This window comes from Balaenoptera ricei, chromosome 4 (assembly GCF_028023285.1).
Source record: "Balaenoptera ricei isolate mBalRic1 chromosome 4, mBalRic1.hap2, whole genome shotgun sequence".
Classification (NCBI taxonomy): domain Eukaryota; kingdom Metazoa; phylum Chordata; class Mammalia; order Artiodactyla; family Balaenopteridae; genus Balaenoptera; species Balaenoptera ricei.
In genome coordinates this window covers 94315747-94339646 of record NC_082642.1, presented here as the reverse complement: position 1 = coordinate 94339646, position 23900 = coordinate 94315747, and the positions used below count along the sequence as shown (strand labels likewise).

General features: G+C 35.2%; 1 protein-coding gene across 1 annotated transcript in view; it reads right to left on the bottom strand.

Moving 5' to 3' along the window:
- The window catches only part of POLQ (DNA polymerase theta), a 106095-nt gene that overhangs the window by 9352 nt on the left and 72843 nt on the right, over window positions 1-23900 (bottom strand). The window contains exons 20-26 of the mRNA XM_059922134.1: window positions 23462-23655; window positions 19812-19949; window positions 18398-18572; window positions 15829-15955; window positions 15138-15259; window positions 7643-7827; window positions 4839-4950 (exon numbers count right to left, since the gene is read on the bottom strand). Of these exons, the coding sequence (XP_059778117.1) occupies window positions 4839-4950; window positions 7643-7827; window positions 15138-15259; window positions 15829-15955; window positions 18398-18572; window positions 19812-19949; window positions 23462-23655 (1053 nt within the window). The remainder of the gene's footprint in view (window positions 1-4838; window positions 4951-7642; window positions 7828-15137; window positions 15260-15828; window positions 15956-18397; window positions 18573-19811; window positions 19950-23461; window positions 23656-23900) is intronic.

Genomic DNA, 23900 nt, shown 5'->3' with positions numbered 1-23900 from the left:
TGAAATACACCAAAACTTCACCATGATTAACATTAATATCACATCATCAAAATTTTGCATATAAACTTTCATTCACTTTTTCTTCCAGTTTTATTGAGAAATAACTGACACACATCACTGTACAGCATGACAGTTTGCTTTACATATATTGTGAAACAGTGCTCGCTTAGGCAGCACATATACATATATTGTGAAATGATTACCACAATAGATTTAATTAACACTCATCACCTCATATAGCCATGAAAGTTAGAAACAAAGGGACTTTAGAAATGACATAATCTCTGTTTTTCAACCACCACCACCAACAACAAAAACTACGAAACTAAACTCCAGAACAACAGAGCAGGTACTAAAACCTAGATGGTTTTATTACAAGACCTTAAGACTATTCCATGCTACTTTTCACAGGGTTCTGTTCTTTGATCACACTAACCCTCTTTTACTCTTTGAGCTTATCTTTTCCAGGCTTAATACATTCCAACAGCTCCTTGTTACCATCTATGCTATGATTCAAATAGGACCTAACTGAAACTAATGCATGAAGTTGTAATATTTTATTAGAAACTTACACAACTCACTTCTTAAAACTCAAAAAGACTACATATAGTATATTACTCAAACACATTCATATTCCCTATACCAGCATTCATCCTTTGCTATATAGGTCCGTTATTAGGTCTTATAACTCTCCAGGATGAACTCTTTGCTTCAGATGGGCCAGTCTCTTCATTGCTCATTCCTGTCTCTGAGCTAGAGAGGTTCTTCTCTCCTGGAACATTCTTTTTCTATACTCTTTAAAACACATTCAAGTACAGAGACTGCTAATCTATCTTTATTCTTTTGTGCAATTTCTGCTTTCTCACAGCTCTGCTCATCCTAAGTAATAAACACTAATGCCTCCCAATTAAAACCCCTCATTTGAGGATTTCTATTGTGTGGCTGGCACAGATTGTGGGTGAAAGGAAGGGGAGAAACCCTGCCAAGTGCAGCTGTTGGTGATATCTGACCACTAGCATAGGGATTTCAGAAAGCAATCAGGCTCTCATCTTCTTCTCTTCAAGAATTACTGTGATACTGCTGAGTAAAGAGCAAAGAAAAGGATGAGATTTAAGAGACTACACCTCTATGAATTCTCTTACCTGACTCCTGTAGGAAGCCTTCAAATATTCAGAGATTGCAAGAACTACTTTAAAAAAACAATCAATGCTGAGGTATAATTTACGTACAATAAACAATGCTGAGATATAATTTACATACAATAAAAGGCACCCACTTCCGGTGAACAGTTTGATGCATTTTAACAAACGTATACACCCCTCTAACAACCACTACAAGATACAAAACATTTTAATCACCTTCACAGTCAGCTCCCCATTATCAACCTCAAACACTAATGGATCTACTTTATTACACTGTATCTTTTTCATGTTCTTGAATTTCATAAATTACACTGTATGTTCTCACTTGTGTCTGCCTTCTCTTGCTAAGTAGCATTCCATTGAAGAGATATACCAAAATCTGTTTATCCATAATCCTGTTGACAGATATTTGTTCCTGTTAAAAAGGAGACAGCAGGGCCAAAATGGAGTCACTTGTGCTAAACCCTATGTCAGCAAACTAAGACTTAATACCTAACCAAATTGCAGCCTCAACACCCCCAGGAATGTAACCTTTAACCAGTCAACCTGGTATTACATGGTCAGCACTAGTGAGGTTATCTGCCCAATAGGCCCTTCCATTCCCCTTAGGAGAGTGACCTTGCCTGAAACAATGCATTCTTTGCTAATATTTCCTTATCCACCTACCCCCTTTCTGCTTTTAAAAAACTTTCCTCTTCTACAGTTCAGTGGAGCTCCTTTCTAGTGCTAGATGGGATGTTGCCCGACTCATGAATCATTGAATAAAGCCAATTTGATCTTTAATAAATTTACTCAGTTGATAAAGAAATGGAGTAATAGATACAGAGAACAAACAGATGGTTGCCAGAGGGGAGGGAGTTGGGGGGAGGAGAAAAATAGGTGAGGGAGACTAAGAGGCACAAACTTTCAGTTACAATACACATGAGTCACAAGAATGAAATGTACAGTGTGGGGAATATAGTCAATAACTATGTAATATCTTTGTATGGTGACAGATGACAACTAGACTTACCATGGTGACCATTTTGAAATGTATAGAAATATCAAATCACTGTGTTGTATACCAGGAATTAACATAGTTTGTAGTTCAAATATACTTCAAAAACAAACTCATAGAAAAAGAGATTAGATTTGTGGCTACCAGAGGTGGGGAGTGGGAGGAGAGGGAATGGGTGATGGTGGTCAAAAGGTACAAACTTCCAGTTATAAGATAAATAAGTACTAGGAATGAAATGTACAACACGATAAAGCTAATTAACACTGTTGAATGTTATATATGAAAACTGTTAAGAGAGCAAATCCTAAGAGTTCTCATCACAAGGAAAAAATCTTTTTTTTCTATTTCTTTAATGTTGTATCAATATGAGATGACGGATGCTCACTAAATCTATGTGGTAATCATTTCATGATGTATGTAAGTCAAATGATTATGCTGTACACCTTAAACTTATAAAGTGCTGTGTGTCAATTATAACTCAATAAAACTGGGGAAAATTTTTTTTTAATTTACTCACTAGGAGTTTTGTTGTTTAACATTTCCAGTCTTTGGCTGTTATGAATAAAACTGCTATAACATTCACATACAAGTCTTTCTTTGGAAATATATTCTCATTTTTCTTGGGCAACCATCCAATAGTAGAATTACAGAATCATACAGTTAAGTGTATGTTTTACTTTATATGAAAGAGCCATATTGTCTTCCGAAGTGGTCGTACCATTTTACAACCAATCAGGAATGTAAAAGAGACACAATGTTTTTAAATTTTAGCATTCTAGTGTTTCTATAATGGTATCTCTTTGTGGTTTTAACTTGCTTTTCCCTGAGAACAAATGACGATAACACTTGATGTAGTTATTCACATATTTTCTTTTGTGAAGTGTCTGTTCAAATTTTTGAACTTTATTTTATTGCATGATTTACTTTCTAAGTATTGAGTTTAAGAGTTCTTTATATATTCTGGATGCAAGTCCTTTGTTAGATAACAGGAACTATAAATATTTCCTCTCAGTCTGTGGCTTGACTTTATATTTTCTTAATGGTGTCTTTTATCAATATTTATTTTTTATGGTTAATTCAGTGTTATTATCATCTAAGAAATTGTTGCCTACCTCAATGTCATAAAGCTCCTCTCCCTTTTCTTCTGCAAGATTGATAGTTCTAGTTTTTACTTTTAGGTTCGTGCTTATATCAAGTTAATTTTTGAATATAGTATGAGATAAAAGTAGAAGTTCATTTTTTTACCATACTGGTATCCAGTTGTTCTAGCACCAGTTGTTGACATGACCATCTTTCCTCCATTGAATTACCATGGCAACTTTGTTGAAAATCAATTCACCATATATGTATAGGTCTATTTCCTGATGCTCTATTGTGTTTCATTGTCCCCTGCATCTACCCTTATACCTATCTTGATTATTGTAGTTTTATAATAAATTTTGAAACCAAGGAATGTAAGTAATCAACATTGTACTTTTCCCAAAAAAATTATTCTAGTTATTCCAGGCCCTTTGAATTTCCATATAAATTTAGAATCAGCTTGTCAAATTTGACACAAAAGTCTAATGATATTTTGATTGGAAATGCACTGAATCTATAGAACAATTTACAGAGAACCGTGATCATAACAATATTGTGCCTTCTAATAAATTAACATGGTAAACCTCACATTTACTTAAGTATTCTTCAATTTCTCTCAGGATTGCTTTGGAGTTTTCAATAAAGTCTTGCACATACTCTGTTAAATTTATCCCAAGTATTTCATGTTTTTTGATGTTATTGTAAATGGTTTTATTTTTACTTCATTCACTAATTGTTTATTGCTAGTATATAAAAATACAACTGATTCAGAGACTTCCCTGGTGGTCCAGTGGTTAAGACACCACACTTCCATTGCAGGGGGCATGGATTTCATCCCTGGTCGGGAACTATGATCCCGCATGCCATGTTGGCATGGCCAAAAAAAGGAAAAAACAAAAAAACAAAAAACTGATTTTTACAAACTGACCTTGTATGGTGGGAACCTGTGCCAAATTTAGTTATTTGTTCTAGTAGTTGTTTTTGTTGAATTCACATGATTTTCTATGTACAAGACCATGTCATGTGTGAATAAAAGTTTTTCTTTTTGGGGACTGGGGACAGGGTTGATTACAAAGGGGCATAAAGGAACTCTTTGAGATGATGAGGTGATGGTTCCATACCTCAGCTGTAATGTAGACAGTATGATTGCGTGCATTTGTCAAAATTCATAGAACTATACAACTAAAAAAGGTGAATTTTATTGTGTGCAAATTACCTCAATAAACTGCCAAAAGAAGAGAGAATTTAAAATGGTGATATTCAAACTGCTTTATAAAAGCAATTTTTCTCTCACAGTTTCTGGTACATTTACTCAATGGTTTACTGTTTCAAGATAAAGCTATGTAAACCTAAAGCACAGGACAATTCCTAGATTTTATAAGATTTTCACAACGACACAGTAGCATATACATCAACTTCATTGTGCTATTCCATTTCTGTCCCTACTTTTATGAAAAAAGCACATCTCTAAGTAAGGTTGACGTTATTTAATCAACAATGCTTGATGAAAACTTCTGTTAATAGAAAATTCTGTAACACAAATTTTTAAAAATATAATATGGAAAGAGAGTTGAGAAGAATAATATCTAGAAGATAATTAACATTCAATGCTTCCTTACCGGTATATCTGGATTTGAAGGAGTCAATGTAAAAAGCAGCATCATTTTCTTTAATACCCATCTGCTCTCCCAAAGATTTAGCTCCCATTCCATAAATGATTCCATAGCAAATCTGAAAGGGACTCATCACACTCAGTAAGTAAATTATAGGTCATAACTACATAAAATGCAAACATAAAAAGTTCATTAGGATTGAGATTTGGTAAACTTTTCATAGTGAGTCAAAGAAATGATTAGATTTGCTTTGGTGGGTTAGATCCATAGAAGCTGATATCCAGTGAGCGCCTTTACTGCCTTTTAGCAATACTTTTTGAGGTGTGGGGAGAAAGAGAAGAAGGGACAGAATATGAATGAATATGAGTCTGTGTGTGTTAAGAAAATAACCCTAGTGGTTTAAAAGGAAATATTTCTGACTGTCATTTATCCAGAAGTCTTCAGAGAAGCTTTCTACTCCTAATACTTCATTAACTGCTGCTTAAAGAAGTGCCTAGGAGTCAGGAAAGAGAAGCATTACAAACATTCCTCTCCTCACCTTTGAATAGCACTAAAAAAGCAGGAAGAGTAGACTACATGGCTTCATAATAGGGAGGACATCATTGGAAATAAATATCCTCTTCATCTCACAGCCACCTGAAATCCCACAATTGCAGAATTCATTTGGGTTAAACACAAACTTTTGAGAAAATTTTGGGAGTAGTGGAGGAAAATGGTCTAAATAGGTCAATAAAGAAACTGATTTAGTAATAAGTATTGCCCGGGTTCAAATCCTAGTTCCACCATTTACAAGAGGTATTATCTTGCACCATCTACCTTGTATCTCAGTTTCTTCAACTATAAAATGAGGACAGTAATACCTACATCATGAGTTTGTTAGGATTAGATGAGTTATTTTATGTACGTGTGTATGTGCGCACACGTGTGTGTGTGTGTGTCTGTGTGGTGTAGGATACCACCTGACATAAAGCAAGATCTATATAAATATTGTTAAATAAAATTTAAAAAGATAACTTGCAAAAAATGATTATCAAAATCCAAAATACTTTCCAAAATAATTTTTTTTTTAATTACATTGAGAGGGATTTTTTTCACTCCTGTTTTCTTTTCCTTTTTGGTCTTTTTACACTTTTTTTTCTTAATTCAGATATTACTTAGTGCTAGCTGATATCTCAGCAAGACTGAGATCTAGATTAGATGGTTCAGTGCATGGCAATTCAACAAAAAAAAACTGGTATAGCATAAACACTATTAAATCATGCAAGAACTTATTAAATAGAGGCAGCTATCATCAGTGTATAAACGTTTAGATTATGGAGTCAGAATGTCTAAGTTCTGTCATTCTGAACTTATCCTGGCTCCACCACTTATAGCTATATGACCTTAAGCAAACTACTAACTTTCTGTGCCTTGGTTTCCTCCTATGTAAAATGGGAATAATAATAATAAAACCTATTTCGTGTATTTACTACGAGGATTAAATATTGGAATATTACCTATTTAACTTAGGGTTTGATTCTTGCTAACTGCAGGATTTAATCTGAGAGGATTAAATAGAGAGGACAAAGCTGGCTTTCTAAATAGTGGAAGAAACAAGTGTTGGTGCTAAACAGGCAGTGGTGAGAGGAAGTGTTTCATGCCTAATGAGCCAGTCAAGAATCACAGCTGTGAGTAACAAGAAGTGTAAATGTAAAACTAGTAAAGCAGGATCTTAGAGGTGGTGTGACTTTACCTCAGCCAACAATCCTGCTCTCTTGAAAAGGGCATCAGATTTCCCACAGGTCATGTGATAAGCAAGTATCAGTGTTAATTTAGGCCAGGGAACAGTGTGAATGTGGCCTTTGATTTTCCCTGTGCCCAACAGTCATCCAGAAGTAGGAACTAATATGGGCCCATGTGAAAAGTCCAAGGGCAGTATGAAGTTTCACAGGCAGATTAGCTAACCAATGGCCTCAAAAAACTAAAAAGCTGGGTTTCCCTGGTGGCACAGTGGTTAAGAATCTGCCTGCCAATACAGGGGACACGGGTTCAATCACCAGTCCGTGAAGATCCCACATGCCGCGGAGCAGCTAAGCCCGTGCGCCACAACTACCGAGCCTGCGCTCTAGAGCCCGTGAGCCACAACTACAGAGCCTGCGTGCTGCAACTACTGAAGCCCGCGCGCCTAGAGCCCATGCTCCGCAACAAGAGAAGCCACTGCAATGAGAAGCCCGCACACCGCAATGAAGAGTAGCCCCTGCTCACCGCAACTAGAGAAAGCCCGTGAGCAGCAACGAAGACCCAACACAGCCAAAAATAAAATAAATTAATTTAAAAAAATAATAATAAATAAATCTTAAAATAACTAAAAAGCTAATAGTTATTGATTATAATCCACAGCTCAGCAATATTTATTTTTCAACAAACATTCAGAGAGCACCCTTCTATGAAAGGCACCGTGGCTCAATGTGTGTGAATATAAAAAGATAAATATATCTGTGCTTACAGGCTAGAGATTTTAAAAATACACACACACACACACACACACACACACACACACACAATATCTACCACCACCACCACAATATCTACCACTAATGCATATAGATTTCCCAGAACTAAGTAGGCTCGGACTAAGTCTACCTGATTCTTTCTATTGACTCTACAAAGGAAAATATGAATACCATGAGACAGGCTCAGATGAATGTTGTGAAAAATCCAAAGAGGGAGAAATCATTCCTCAACCACAAATGACTGAGATAGTTAAAAAAATTTTTTTTGAATCGTAAAAATTCTCCTCATTTATGTTAAACATGTTCAGTAAAGACCACCTGTTTTGCTTGTTGCCTCAGATCATCCCCAACAGACTCTGGCTCAATCATCTTCCATTCAGCTGCAATACTCCTGAAAACATCAGCTCCAGTGTTTAGTACTTGAATGAGACGATGATCGTGGGATAAATGAGCCAAGATCCTCAGCTCAAGTTGAGAGTAATCAGCAGCTAATATTAAACCACCTGAAATAGAAATGATTTTAGAAAAGTCGGTACAAAGACAAAACCAAGTTTTATAACACTGAGCAGGACGACAGAAATTTAGTTTCAACATACAACCATGAGATCATGTAAAAAAGCTCAAATCAGAAAAAGCTAAAACCTTGCTCTTAATATGATGCAATTCAGCTCTGTAACATGTAAAAATTTTTTGCTTAGCTTTCAAGGATATGTAATATATGTAAAGCCACCCTTGACCTCTGCCCGTTACCACTGTGGTAGTGCTTTCCTCAGTGTTCCTATAGCACTGACACATAATCTAAAATGGTTCTTTCATGCCTCTCCCATGTAACACTGAGCCATTAGGGATGGGAGACAATCCTCCTTTGCATTCTACAGAAATGCCCAATTCCTGGTACCTAATAGGTCCTTAACAAATGGTTGTTGAAGGAATGAATGAATGAGTGAATAAAGAAACTGGTTTCTAATGTGTGTTGACATTTTAAGGGGGCTGGAGAGAAATGTGTGCAATGCTTTGAAAATATACTTGTTCAACAAAAAACGGTCAAGTGGCCTGCATGTGAAAAAGAGTATTCAAATAATTAAGAGGATTCAAATAATTTATCTATGGGCTAGAAATGACTGGATATGCATGGCAAAAACAAAATAAAACAAGCAAAAACATGGTTAAAGAAAAAGTAGAAAAATATCTGCAACTGATATCACAAAGGACTCATTGCTATATTGTATAAAAGAGGTGCTATAAATCAAGAACAAAATATAAACAAGCAATTCACAGAACTAATAAAAACAAAAGAACCTTAAACCTATTAAAGAATGCTTAACTTCATTCACAATAAAAGAAATGCAAATTAACTCTGTAATAAGAAACAATTCTTTTCTACTTGTAAAAATCCAGAGGTTGGATGGCACATTCTGTGGCAAGGCTGTGGAGAAAGAAACACTCATACATTGTTACTTGGAAGTAAATGGTAACTGTGTCCCATTAGATGGCAATTTGACAATATCTATCAAAATTAAACAGGTTTTTTTACTCTGTGACTCAGTAAACAAGCCCACAGGCTGCTGCAAAGATTATCTGCACACAGATTAAACTGGTTTACATTCAAATTTCTTTACTGATAATCACAAGTCTTCAGCATAAAAATATTAAACAAAAAAACAAAGCAAACAACAGTGTATATGGAATGCTTATGCTTGTGTAAGAACAGAGGAAGAAAATAGTACATATTCATATTTGCTTGTATCTGCATAAAGAAATACTGGAAGGATATATAAGAAACTCAAAAATGTAATTAACTATAAGAGTTGTACATAACAGGGTAGCTAGGACAGGGAAGGAAGCAAAGTTTCTCAATATATACCTTTTATATATTTTGATTTCTGAACTATGTGAATGAATAACCAATTCAAAAATATATAAATACTGATTTGAAACAAATGACCACAACTTTTATGGCCTTTCTGCCCTAAACAAAATAAAACTGGACAAACTATATGAAATAACAGTTTTCAGATGTTGGACAATAGGCAATGCAGGACTACCATCCTTGAGAAAGGGGAAGGAGAGGGGAGATAAGAGGAGCCATGCAACTGTCTCAAGTTTATGAATGGGGGCAGAGCAGGGAAAGAGATGAAACAAAGCACTGTGGTCTCTGAGCTGGAAGAAGAAAGTGTAATTTGGGCCTGCTGAGGCTGCTAGAACTTGTGAAATTTGGAGAGAAAGGAACTGTGCATAAAAGGATCACCAGAAATATGCACAGTAATCCCTTTGGATTTTTGACCAAATACTAAACTGTGCAGGGAGAAAGTTCAGAGAACCAGGCAAAGAACAAACACTAAAGAAATAGCTACTATCAAAGTTCAGCTATCAGCTGAACTACTTGAACAACATACTCTTGAATGTTGAAAGATGTTCAAGCTCTGACCAGACTGAGTGGAGAAACCCTGCTGAACAACTTGAGCACAAAGTAGAGACCACAGTAAGGCCAAACCTTACAATGAAGGTTAATCTAGCCCTAGAGTAAAGGCTACTCTAAACGTCTGCTCACAAAGCTTTAAAAGTCTCAAAATGATCAAGCTGATGTGAAAGTAAATTAACTGCCTGCCAGAAGAAAATGCTATAAATGAAGACTACAAAATCCAAAGAGTTAACAATGTAGTAACCATAATGTTCAGCATACAATAAAAAAATACTAGACATATGAAGAACCAGGAAAATCTAACTCTGACTAGGAGAAAATTCAGTCAATAGAAAAATGACTCAGAAATTACAGAGATGATGGAATTTTAATATGTTCAGGAATTTAAAGAAATATAAAAATGATGATGGAACAAACAGTGAATCACAATAAAGTAATGAAAACTATATAAAAAATTAAAATTCTAAAACTGAAAATACAATATCTGAAATGTAAAATTCACTAAAAGGATATGACAGCAATTAGACACTGTAGAAGAAAAGATCAGTGAACATTAAAACAGTCAATAGAAAATATCCATTGCAGTACAGAGTTTTAAAAAATGAAGAGAGGGGAATAAAGAAGAAAAGAAAAAAAGGTTCAGTGATCTGTGGGACTATACTAAGTGGTATTACACATGTATATTTGGAGTAATAGGAAAAAAGGGCAAAATAGGGACAAAAATATTATAAGAAATGATGGTTGAAAATGTTCCAAATTTAATGAAAAATATAAGCACATAGATTAAGAAGAAAAAAAAAAAAAACCTAAGTGAATTCAGGAAATTCGGCAAACTCAAAAGTCCAAATAGTAAAGCATAAAAAACCACCCAGAGACTCACATCCAAATCGAATTGCTAAAACTGAATAACGAATTTAAAAAATCAAAAAAGCATCCTGGGAAAAAATATATTATGCTTGGAGGAATAGCAAGAAAAATAGTGGTATACTTCTCATCAGAAATAATGCAAACCATAAGCTAATGGAAATATATATTTAAAGTGCTAAAAGAGAAGGACTATAAACCCATAAATCTATGTCAAATAAAAATATCTTACAAAAGTGAGGATAAAATAGAGAAATTTAGACATGGAAATGCTAAGAGAAATCACTGTCAGTAGAACTGCACTACAAAAAAAACCTTAAAGAAGTACTCTGGGTGAAGAAAATTGATAATAGATGGAAACTTGAGTCTACTTCAAAGAACAAAGAGTGCCAGGAAGGGTAAAAAAGTGAACAGATAGAAAAGACACTTTTGTTTCTTGATTTCTTTGAAAGGTCATAACTGTTTACAGCAAAAAAAAAAACTACATAGCAAAGTTTATAATAGTCATAGAAGTTAAACATATTACAAAAAATGGGAAATGGAAAAACACTCCTTACGTTATGGATGAAGTGGTATAAAATTATTTGAAGCTAGACTGTGATGTGATGCATATTGTAAAGTCTAAACTATCTAAGATATAGAGTTAAAAAGATAATAGAGGAAATAAAACAATAACAAAAATAGTCATTTACAGTTTTTAAAAAAGAATAAAGAACAGATAGAACAAAATACAAATGACAAGACTTAAATCCAACCATATATCAAGAATTATTTTATTTTTATTTTTTTAACATCTTTATTGGAGTATAATTGCTTTACAATGATGTGTTAGTTTCTGCTTTATAACAAAGTGAATCAGCTATACATATACATATAGCCCCATATCTCCTCCCTCTTGCATCTCCCTCCCACCCTCCCTATCCCACCCCTCTAGGTGGTCACAAAGCACTGAGCTGATCTCCCTGTGCTATGCCGCTGCTTCCCCTTAGTATCTATTTTACACTTAGTAGCATATATAAGTCCAGGCCACTCTCTCACTTCATCCCAGCTTACACTTCCCCCTCCCCATGTCCTCAAGTCCATTCTTTATGTCTGCGTCTTTATTCCTGTCCTGCCCCTAGGTTCATCAGAACCTTTTTTTTTTTTTAGATTCCATATATATGTATTAGCATACGGTATTTGTTTTTCTCTTTCTGACTTACTTCACTCTGTGTGACAGACTCTAAGTCCATCCACCTCACTACAAATAACTCAATTTCGTTTCTTTTTATGGCTGAATAATATTCCATTGTATATATGTGCCACATCTTCTTTATCCATTCATCTGTTGATGGACACTTAGGTTGCTTCCATGTCCTGGCTACTGTAAATAGAGCTGCAATGAACATTGTGGTACATGACTCTTTTTGAATTATGGTTTTCTCAGGGTATATGCCCAATAGTGGGATTGCTGGGTCATATGGTATTTCTATTTTTATTTTTTTAAGGACCCTCCATACTGTTCTCCATAGTGGCTGTATCAGTTTACATTCCCACCAACAGTGCAAGAGGGTTACCCTTTCTCCAGCATTTATTGTTTGCAGATTTCTTGATGATGGCCATTCTGACCAGTGTGAGGTGATACCTCATTGTAGTTTTGATTTGCATTTCTCTAATGATTAATGATATTGAGCATCCTTTCATGTGTTTGTTGGCAATCTGTATATCTTCTTTGGAGAAATGTCTATTTAAGTCTTCTGCTCATTTTTGGATTGGGTTGTTTGTTTTTTTGATATTGAGCTAAATGAGCTGCTTGTAAATTTTGGAGATTAATCGATTGTCAGTTGCTTCATTTGCAAATATTTCCTCCCATTCTGAGGGTTCTCTTTTCGTCTTGTTTATGCTTTCCTTTGCTGTGCAAAAGCTTTTAATTTTCATTAGGCCCCATTTGTTTATTTTTGTTTTTATTTCCATTTCTCTAGGAGGTGGGTCAAAAAGGATCTTGCTGTGATTTATGTTATAGAGTGTTCTGCCTATGTTTTCCTCTAAGAGTTTTATAGTGTCTGGCCTTACATTTAGGTCTTTAATCCATTATGAGTTTGTTTTTGTGTATGGTATTAGGGAGTGTTCTAATTTCATTCTTTTACATGTAGCTGTCCAGTTTTCCCAGCACCACTTGTTGAAGAGGCTGTCTTTGCTCCACTGTATATTCTTGCTCCTTTATCAAAGATAAGGTGACTATATGTGCATGGGTTTATCTCTGGGCCTCCTATCCTGTTCCATTGATCTATATTTCTGTTTTTGCACCAGTACCATACTGTCTTGATTACTGTAGCTTTGTAGTATAGTCTGAAGTCCGGAAGCCTGATTCCCCCAGCTCCGTTTTTCTTTCTCAAGATTGCTTTGGCTATTCGGGGTCTTTTGTGTTTTCATACAAATTGTGAAATTTTTTGTTCTAGTTCTGTGAAAAATGTCATTGGTAGTTTGATAGGGATTGCACTGAATCTGTAGATTGTTTTGGGTAGTATAGTCATTTTCACAATGTTGATTCTTCCAATCCAAGAACATGGTATATCTCTCCATCTGTATCATCTTTAATTTCTTTCATCAGTGTCTTATAGTTTACTGTATACAGGTCTTTTGTCTCCTTAGGTAGGTTTATTCCTAGGTATTTTATTCTTTTTGTTGCAATGGTAAATGGGAGTGTTTCCTTAATTTCTCTTTCAGATTTTTCATCATTAGTGTATAGGAATGCAAGAGATTTCTGTGCATTAATGTTGTATCTTACTACTTTACCAAATTCATTGATTAGCTCTAGTAGTTTTCTGGTGGCATTTTTAGGATTCTCTATGTATAGTATCATGTCATCTGCAAACAGTGACAGTTTTACTTCTTCTTTTCCAATTTGGACTCCTTTTATTTCTTTTTCTTCTCTGACTGCTGTGGCTAAAACTTCCAAAACTATGTTGAATAATAGTGGTGAGAGTGGACAACCTTGTCTTGTTCCTGATCTTAGTGGAAATGGTTTCAGTTTTTCATCACTGAGAATGGTGTTGGCTGTGGGTTTGTCATATATGGCCTTTATTATGTTGAGGTAAGTTCCCTCTATGCCTACTTTCTGGAGGGTTTTTATCATAAATGGGTGTTGAATTTTGTCAAAAGCTTTTTCTGCATCTATTGAGATGATCATATGGTTTTTCTCCTTCAATTTGTTAATATGGTTTACCACATTGATTGATTTGCATATGTTGAAGAATCCTTGCATTCCTGGGATAAACCCCATCAAGAATTATTTTAGATAATTAACTAAACACTATATTTAAATGGCAGAAATTTTCAGGTTAAATCCATATACATTGAATTTAAATTAATTTTAAAATTTTAAACAGAATCAGTATAAAATATTGTTGTGTTAAACACAATTTTATTATTTAGGTAAGAATAAATAAATATCATGAAATATTATTTGGCCTTAAAAAAGAAAGAAATTCTGACACGATTGCTACAACATGAATAAACCTTGAAGACATTATGCTACGTGAAATAAGCCAGGCACAAAAGTACAAATATTATATGATCTCGAGTGGTCAAATTCATAGGGACAGAAAATAGAATGGTGGTTGCCAGGGGCTGTGGGTGTCCGGGGGGAAAGTTATATTTAATGGGTACAGAGTTTCAGGGGAGGATGATGAAAAGTTCTGGAGATGGATGGTGGTAATGGCTGCACCACAATGTGAAGGTACTTAATGCCACAGAACTGAATACTTAAATATAGTTACAATGGTAAAATGCTGGTAGTTCATATTTAAAAAGCAAAGCTGAAAATTGCCAAATGGGTTATACTATCATAGACCTGAATTCACCCTTGGAATATAAATTTCTGACAGAATTCAAATAAATTCAGCTGGTTAACTGCACTCACCCAGAGCTGCCAGGTGGCAAAAGGTAAAAGAGCAAATATGTATACAAATAATAGGGATGATCTGGGAGATAGATCATGACGTCCAAATGTTTTGATGATGAGTACTGAGGAGAGGTCAGACAGAAGTAAGATAGCCTTGAGGGTTAGCCCCTGCAATAGGAAGCAGCAGTGGCGAGAAGTGGAGAAGAAACAAAAGAGCAAAACAAGTTAGAAAGAGACCAAAAAAAAAAAAAAAAAATTGTGCCCTTAGAGGTCGGGGGGGAGAGAAATTGAGGAAAGAGAGGGTTGACAGAGTGACAAATGCTGTAGAGAAGTCAAAGAGGATGACAACTAACAAAATTCACTGGATTTTGCAAAAAGGTTTACAGTGACCCAGGATTACATGATTTCAGCAGGATGCTGAGCAAACAGCACAGAGGTTTCCCACAGAGCAGATCATGAAGACAATAATGACTGACTGTTATAAACCTGGCAACATGAAGGGGAAAAACAGGCTCCACCAAAGAGAGGAAGATGGACGAACTAATGTATTCTTCTGAGTCTTATTCATAATTCAGGCTTTATCAGTGCTTTGAAAACCATTCCCACAGCAAAAGAAGCTCAAAAAACATCATCGGTCACCTTACCTGGGAAAGGCACAAAGGCATGTCTCATGCTAACTGAAAATGGCACTCCTTTGTCTGAGGCTCTCTCCTCCATCTTTGCCTGATGCCTGGGGTTCAGGCCACAATCCTTCTTTTTTCCTCCTCTGTTGTGCGAAAAACATCATCAGCTGGACATGAAGTAGTCTTAAATATATGAAAATGGTCTGAGTTTTTCATTAAGTCAATATTTCCATCTAAGAAATTTAAAAACCTTATTTGAAACACACTTTAAAGCTTAACAAATATACTAGACCTCGTCCAGCAAACCTTCAATTAAACAGGAAGTAAGGTATTTCTGTAATAACCTTTCCAACAAACTGCTTCACTCAATTCAGTAAATCTCATTGACCATATCTAATATAAATGATCTGTGCTTTTTCTTCCTTTTGTGAGCATATGGAGAGGGCAGGAAGGGGGATGTCCCAGACACTTCTAAACTTGTCCCTTTAGTATTTGACTTAAACAAGCATATAGTGCTGGTTGATTTAATTAGTGACCCAGATTTTCAGCTTTTTGCCATCAACTAGCTTCTTTATAGACAGACTCAGGATTTGAAATAGAATAGAAATGTGTATGCCTGGAACAGAAAATTAAACTGATTTCATTATTTGTCCAATAGGCTATTTCTGAGCCATTCATACTCCCAAAGAGAATAAAGAGAAATAGAGTCTACCTGCCGGTAAGAAGTAGGCCTTTGCCTAGGGCTTGGGAAGGTGGGCTTTCCTCTACTAGTGTTGGCATTTTGATCTCAAAATCTCTTGGTACATTCTGAATATTTGGTTCTATAAAGGTTATTCGTCCTAAAATCAAGCAGAATGAAGACATAAAATTGGGGGGGGGGGGAAGGGAAGAGGGGAAATCTGACATTTACTTTAACACGAATATCATTTCTGAATTATCCTAAAAATGAATGCTCTGTTATTGTTAAACTAAATTTAAATGAAATACACTTCATTATGTTCATGTGTCTAACAATAATAAGTACAAGACCAATTGTGATATAAGTGAATATATGAATTAGCTACAATACAGTGTTTTATAATTAACCTCGTTCTACAGAAACAATCCCATGATAAGAATATGATAAATCCCAGTATTTCTACGCTAAAATGAGTACCAGAAGTTAGCACTATAAAATGCTAGCAGTTATACTAATGAGTAAAAGACAAATCAAATGGATCTTAGGAGAAATGACTGTCGAAGCCTTTAAAAGCCAGGAACAAACAAAATACAGAGAAGAGGATCTGAAGCAGAAGAGCAACTGAGTGCTGAACAGGGACAACTGGGGCCAGAGGAGTTAGGCCACAGGATGCAGGAGATGGAGTAGTAGTGAGAGATGGTGACTAGAACGTTACTTTCTAGATATCACCTGGCCAGTTTTCCTCCTCCTCCTCATCACTCATCACAAGAATCAATGGTAGGTAGCACTGACATGACTAGAAACTAGAATCAGATGGCTAGTACATTTTCTAGGAAACAGAAAGCTATTTGTTTTAATGCTTATGGCCTTTACTTTCCCCCAAATATTTTACATTTTATTTACTTATTGGATGAATTTTTCAAAAACACACAGGTGTTGTTCAAAAAGTTTGGGTAACTGACTGCTACTGCAGTTTTTATAATACACATATAGTGACACAAATATCCTCTGTTTTATGATACTCTTCATTCTAACAGGCTCTCTACTAGCTACTGTATGGAATTCCATCTTCTTTAGATGAATCAGAGATCTTAAGTATCTCAGATACTGTTTTTCTGAATAAACTCCTGATACTATATCCTCGTTATTTCAATTTTAGCAAAAATTAGTGTTCAATTAATGGTAGATATTAATACACTTATTAGCATTAAATGGCCTAATCAATTTTATAAAGCTAACAAATAGCACAGGAAAGAATCCAAGTCTCTTTCTGCCTCAGCACACTGTCTTCTCTTCTAGGATAATATCAATACTTAATATTCAGGTCTAGTGTTTGAATTAATGAGGTAACACTGGTAGACAAATAAAATGGCAAAAGTAAATTACAAAACATGAATATAGCTTCATGAAGATGAATTCTAATAATGAAAGGGCTTTACTATACTTAGGTAAGCTTGTATTTCTAAAATATTCTTTAAATGTAGGCATAGTATAATGAAAAACAATCAGGAAAACAACAAGGAATTGATGATTTTCTGCTTTATAAGCAACAAATAAATGTGCAAAAGCTTTGAAAACTCTAGGTTGATTGTTTTTTCACCAACAAGAATTTATTTTACATAAGTTTACAGCATTAGCATATGTTTCAAAATGAAACTTAAAACAGGGCAAGAAATAGGCAAGAAGCACCAAGAGGTGAGCTAAATAGGGAGAAGGAAAAGAGGAATTGTTTAGAACAGAGACTAAGCAAGCAAAGAGAAAAGCAGCTCCTCACGGTGCTCCCATCCTCAATAACAGCAACAACTGATAATGTACCACGCATTATTCTAAACACTTTACATGTATTGACTTATTTAATCCTCAGGATGACCCAGTGAGGTAGGACTGTTATTATCTTGTTTTATACATGAGGAAACTTGGGCACTGAATGGTTAAGTACCTTGTCTAAAGATTCTTAGCACCAAGATTCAAACCTTGTGAAAATGTGATATCAAAGTCCACATTCTATACCACCGAACTAAAATGCCTCCTCTATGAAGGAGTTAATGCTGCCCTTTCTTCCACTGCACATTGCATTTGACAAATATGTGGAGTTGTGCACTACCTAGAAAAAGAATGCTTTTTTTTCTTCATGAGATTACATGCATACTTATCCCAAGAGGGCCATAAGACATGCAAAGGACTCTACAGCTTTCTTTTCTGATTGAGTAAAGTAAGACACTCCCTTATTACTGCACAGGCCTACTTAGATTCAACTTGGAGAGACTCTTAAGAGATTCAGAATAGGGCTGGGACTGAAATTAGATAAGATCACTGACTCAAATAAATATTTAATTCTTGGCCATACTCTCATCCAATATCAGACATCTGAGTTACTCTATACAGTACTTGAAAGCAGGAACTGTATCTTACTAAATTTCATCTCTTTATCTACCTGATATTCACCTATGCTTTGGATGTAGTATGCGTTTCATAAATGTTTATAGAACTTCACTGAACCCAATGATCAACACTTGAATTCCTTGGTCGTCATAAGCAAATATTACATATGAATTTTTTTTTGCAAAACAGGATATTATCCATATTTAAGATTTCTCATTACCTGTAGCAGTGTGTGATTGTGATACAGGATAGATTCTTTCCATTCCAAGGAAAGGATTCAGACGTTTTTCCCGCTGCAGGGGAAAGACCACTTTGGTAATAGCATTAGTGATTCTTCTCCACTCTAATATCAAGCCTGGTAAAGGATGTAATGTCCTTAATTTATTTAAAGCATCCTGCCAAAGAATTATAATAAAGTAGGATCAGATTCTTGTCCAAATTCCATAGCAAACTAGAATCTCTTTTAAGTAAACAATATAACCTCAAAATTAAATTTGATAACTCCTGTATCTAAACTCAACTTTACTATTATAAAATTACTATTTGGGTATTTTGGAAATCACCATAATGATAAATCTATAATAACTATAGATTATAAAATGTAAACATATTAATGTTGAGTAATGTCAATTTACATCTACTATTAAAAAAAAATCAATGAGATGTCAACTTAGTCAAACAGCTGCTTCCCCACACCCCACCCAATTGTTTACATCATCTCTTTTCTTTATATTTTCCTCCTCCATTGCTCATGTGATTGTAAGTTTCCCAGTCTTTTTTTTTTTTTCTTCTTTTTGCCATAATACTTTCATGGTTTTTGTATCAAGGAAATTTACTTTTAAAACTTTGAATTTTCCATGCTACAGACATTCAATGAACCATTAAGGAACAAAAACTTGTGAGGTAAAAAGGCCAATGCGATTAAATAAAAAGTTTTGTTACAGAATGAAGCTGTGGAAACTTCCCCAGGGCAGGCAAGTCATAATTAATAATATTATGGTCAAAATTCTACAGAATGGCAACTTGGACTGCTCTCTCCATGGCTGTTGTGGCTGTACTTTCTATCCTTATTTTCCATTGATAATTCATTCAGTAAAAATGTAAAATTAAGCCTTTCTCTCTTTTGTCCCATGCATACAGTTTCCATGGGTTGTGATTCCATTTTACTTTGAAATTAACAGATTAGATTCTCAAAACAAATGTATGGAAAACTTACTATTTTGCTCTGGAATTGAAAAAAACAAAATTTTATTTATATTGACTGTCTTTTTATTTTTTAAGTTCTTCCATACCTTTTTGTTCATGTTCATATAACGACAGAAATTATATTATACTAGAAGTCCAAGAGTAGTGCATGTCAATAATTAATGTCTATATAGGTCTGAATTTACAAACCTTTACACTGTTTTAATGATAGGAAGGACACAACTGCTAACTCAGATTATGATCCAGATTTTCCATGCTGGAATGTTTCCACAGTGTTTGTGGGCAGCTGAACCAAAAACCAATTTGTTTTTGTCTGGATAAGTTCAAATGGTGGACTACATTGGATCTTGATTTCATCAGCATTCTTTCAAGACACCAAAATGTTAAAAGTAGTTCAGATTCTGCCCTGTGACTGCCCCAAAGAGCACCTTACTAGTGCTGAACTGTTTTCCCAGCCTTAGCTTCCATCCATCGTCATTCCCTCTTCTGGTAGAACCCAAAGTTTTCTTGCTGCCTTGGTATTTTCTCCCTCCATTTGGTGGCAACTTCAATTCCAAAAATAAAACCTGCAAGAAGTTAATGCTTCTTTAGTCAAGAATCAAATCACAAGTATTATCATTCAGAAAACATTTTAAAAAGTTATTCGAGAAAAGATTCTATACATTTCAACATGGATTGTAAGAATTTTTTTGGACAATTTGGAACTATCACATTTAATAAATAATGGCAATAAAATCTTATGTCAAGTAGGCTGTCCATAGCCTAATTTAGTCAGTATTAGATTAATAGTAACACCAGGCTCTTAAACAGTCAAGAACACAAGAATGTATATTCTGTGCTGAACGACTGACAAACTATTGGCATTGCGACTTTAGGTGGCTCTGATTATAAGCTCACCTAAATACCCCTTGATGTGGTAACCAATGTGGCTGCTTGATCATTTAAGCCCCATAGAGGATAAACATGGGAGCCTTCGTGGCTATTGTGTGATCACAAAACTCAGAGAACACTAAAGTAGGAAGGGGCCCAAAAAGCCATCTAATTCCACTACCACAAGGCTAGACCCTGAGAGGCCCCGATCAAAAAGCCAGGAGAAGGTGGTTGATCCAATGCAGCAATAATGAAAGTTAGAGAGTGGCCAGTAAGCACCCACTGAAGAAACTAGGCTTACACGGAACAGGGATCCAGGCTGTGGGTCAGAGGGAAGATCCCGTGTATACCTTAAACTCACTAGTTCATGTTAGAGGGGTTCCAATTTAGGCAATTCAGAACACTATCTACTCTTTCTACTCATTCATTTATATACTTTCAGTAAGATTTAATGAACCTTGGATTATTTTCCGAGTAATAATTCTAAAAATTGAAACCCTTTGCATGAGAATTTTTTCTACAAGTTGGGCCAGGGGTGGAAGTAAAGATATACCTGTTTCCCTAGAACAGTGGTGATGACAGAAACAAAAATCTGGTTTTAGTTTTAAGTAGTGGGAATAACTGGGGTCCTAGGCATGAAAATTACTGAGGCTTACTATGGATGTTAATAACTAACTTGCCCAAAGACTGTGTTATATAGATATGAACATATGCACACATAAGGATTGGGGTTGTTATATTTAGCAAATAAAATTACATGATGCCCAGTCAAATTTGAATGACATGGAGCATACTTATACTAAAATATTGTCCACTGTTCATCTGAAATTCAAATTTAACCAAGTGCTTGTATTTAATCAGGCAACTCTAATATAGATATCAAAGAGTATATAAATGAATGGCAGCAGAGAGAAAAAAATAACTGAATAGGAAAAATGAAACATTATTACAGTAACAATAAATCAACAACCCCAGGAAGGAAGACCTATCATAATTAAGACAATTTAAAGATCTCGAGTTATGTATTTAAAAGTTCTTTATCTTAAGCTTCCATTTTTGGTGAATCCTTCAGAATTAATTATAAAAACTTCACACATAAATTCTCTCTTCAGGTCTTAATTAACACATCTGTGACTGAGGGAGTTGAACTGGATGGGAGCAAGAGACACTAATATTTATTGAGCACTGACTATGTGCCAGCCATCAGGCTAGGTGCTTTAACATGCAATCCTTATAACAACTCTATGACAAATCTGCAAAGTTTAGACAGTTGGAGAAACTTGCTCAAAGTTGCATGCCCAAAATGTAGTAGAATTAAGAATTAGAACCCAGAGTCTTCTAACTCTAAAGTCCTTTTTCTTTCTACTAACCCATGCTTCCCTCTAGACCAGGAGTCAGAAACTTTTTCTACAAAGGGCCAGACAGTAAATATTTTTAGCTTTGTAGGTTTTACTGTCTGTCACACCTTTTCAACTGTGCCATTATAGAATGAAAACAGCCACAGGCAATAAGTACATGAACAGCTATAGCTGTGTTCCAATAAAACTTTATGTACAAAAACAGGTGGCAGGCCAGATCTGGCCTGCAAGTCATATTTTGCTGATACCTTCTCAAGACCAGTGCCATCCAAGAACTTTCTGCAATAATAAAACTGTTCTATATTTGTATTGTCCAATATAGTGGCCACTAGCCACATGTGGCTATTGAACACTTGAAATGTGGTTAGCATGACTAAGGAACTTAAATGATATATTTTATTTAATTTCAATTAATTTAAACTGAAACAGTGATAAGTGGCTAGAGACTCCTTTATTGAACACTACAGCTCTATATGATTAGTAACATCTTGCCTATTTGAAAGACTCAACTTAAAATCACCAAGGATAAAATAATCAATGTATGAAAATGTTAGATTACCTTTAATATAACTTCCATTTTAACATGAAGACATAAGAACAAGCCAATAATATCAAAGGACTTTTATTTTAGGCCAGAGTTTGGTCTAGGCCTAAGGCCCACATGCCTTTGCAACCATCTGAATCACAAGAGTACTGGTTCTTGCCTTTGCCCCAAGCCTACTTGTGCTGAATCCAGAGATTCTATATTTTTGACAAGTTCCCCATGTAATTTTAGGTGCAGCCAGCTAGGTTCTGGCTTGGGGACTTCTGGACTAAAGAAATCAAAAGAAAGTATTTTAAAACACCCCAAAAAACACCACTGAATTCAATACAAATGCACCATGTGATTAGGAGAAACAAAGTTCCTCATTTTTTAAAAACACATAACTGTGGCTTAAAGTGGGGGGGGGCTTTTGTAAGCCCTTTATATAATATTTATACAACACTTTACAACACTTACTATGAGATAGGCACTGTTCTAAGTGTTTTACATTTATTGCTTATTCCTCACAACTCTATGAGGTATTTCTAACATGAGGTATTTTACTGATGAAGAAACTGAGATATAGAGTTAATGAAGTGGTCCAAGGTCATGGAGTTAGTTAATAAATAGAGCCGGTAGCATTCAAACCCAAGAAGTCTGGCTTTAAAGTCTATAATACTTATCAATATGCTATAATACTGAATCACATCTAGATAACAATAGAACTTCAAAGCTATCAAGAGTAAGCACCCACCCTGTATCAGTAACTCTTCTAAAACAACCCAACCACCCTTTATGGAGTGTGGGGAGGGAAGAGAACACCAACCTTTGGGGGGGGGGAAAAAAAAAAGTAAACTATGTCAAAATTTATCTAAGATGATAAAAATATTAGTAGGTTTAAAAAAGCAGAGCATCCCCAAAATCCCTTTTTCACTAACATCTAAGAAAAATATCTAATTTTGCAGTGAAGAAGGAGTGAGAGTTCATGAAATGACTAACTTCATGGAGAAACACCTACGCTGTTATACAGCTACCACTATGGATCTCATTCACACAAAAAATATTTACTGGGTGCCCCTTCTGTTCCAGACAAATCTCCTTATGGAATACACATTCTAGGATACTTCTTTACTACCTTCCTATTCATAAGTATAGGTATAAACTTACAAAGGAGATGTTAGAATACTCTATCTCCAAAGTATTCTGGTTAACTGATTGTCTTATTTTACTGATCTTTGGTATTTAGGTAAACACATTTACAAAACACACATACACATTTTTTGCTCTAAAAATGACTTTTCTAAATTTTTTATTCCCATTATACAACCTCAGCGATGTCATCTGAACTGGTGAAAGAAAAACTATGGCCAGCTAGTTGATAGGCCTGAGTCTCAATTGCATCCAGTTTGGCTTGCATTATGTGTTTCTGACTTTCACATTCTGCGGTACTAAAGCCGATTCCATTTAGTTCTAGCAAGGCCAAGCAGTACTGGGAGGGCATTTCCACTTTACAGAAGACATCTGGAAGGAAAAAAGAAAGAAAAAACATTAATTCACCAGCTAAGTGACTAGATCAACATGATTACCTAAACATACATAGAATTTTTCTGGGAGAATCAGAGATGCTACTAAGCTATCCTTCAAGATCCAGTCTCCTGAGCAGCATTCTCAAACCATCAGTGAAAGGTATTAAAGTACTTTCCACTTTTCCACTTGAGTACTGGATTACTATCTGTGTCTATGCAGAGTAAAACAGGCAATCTTAT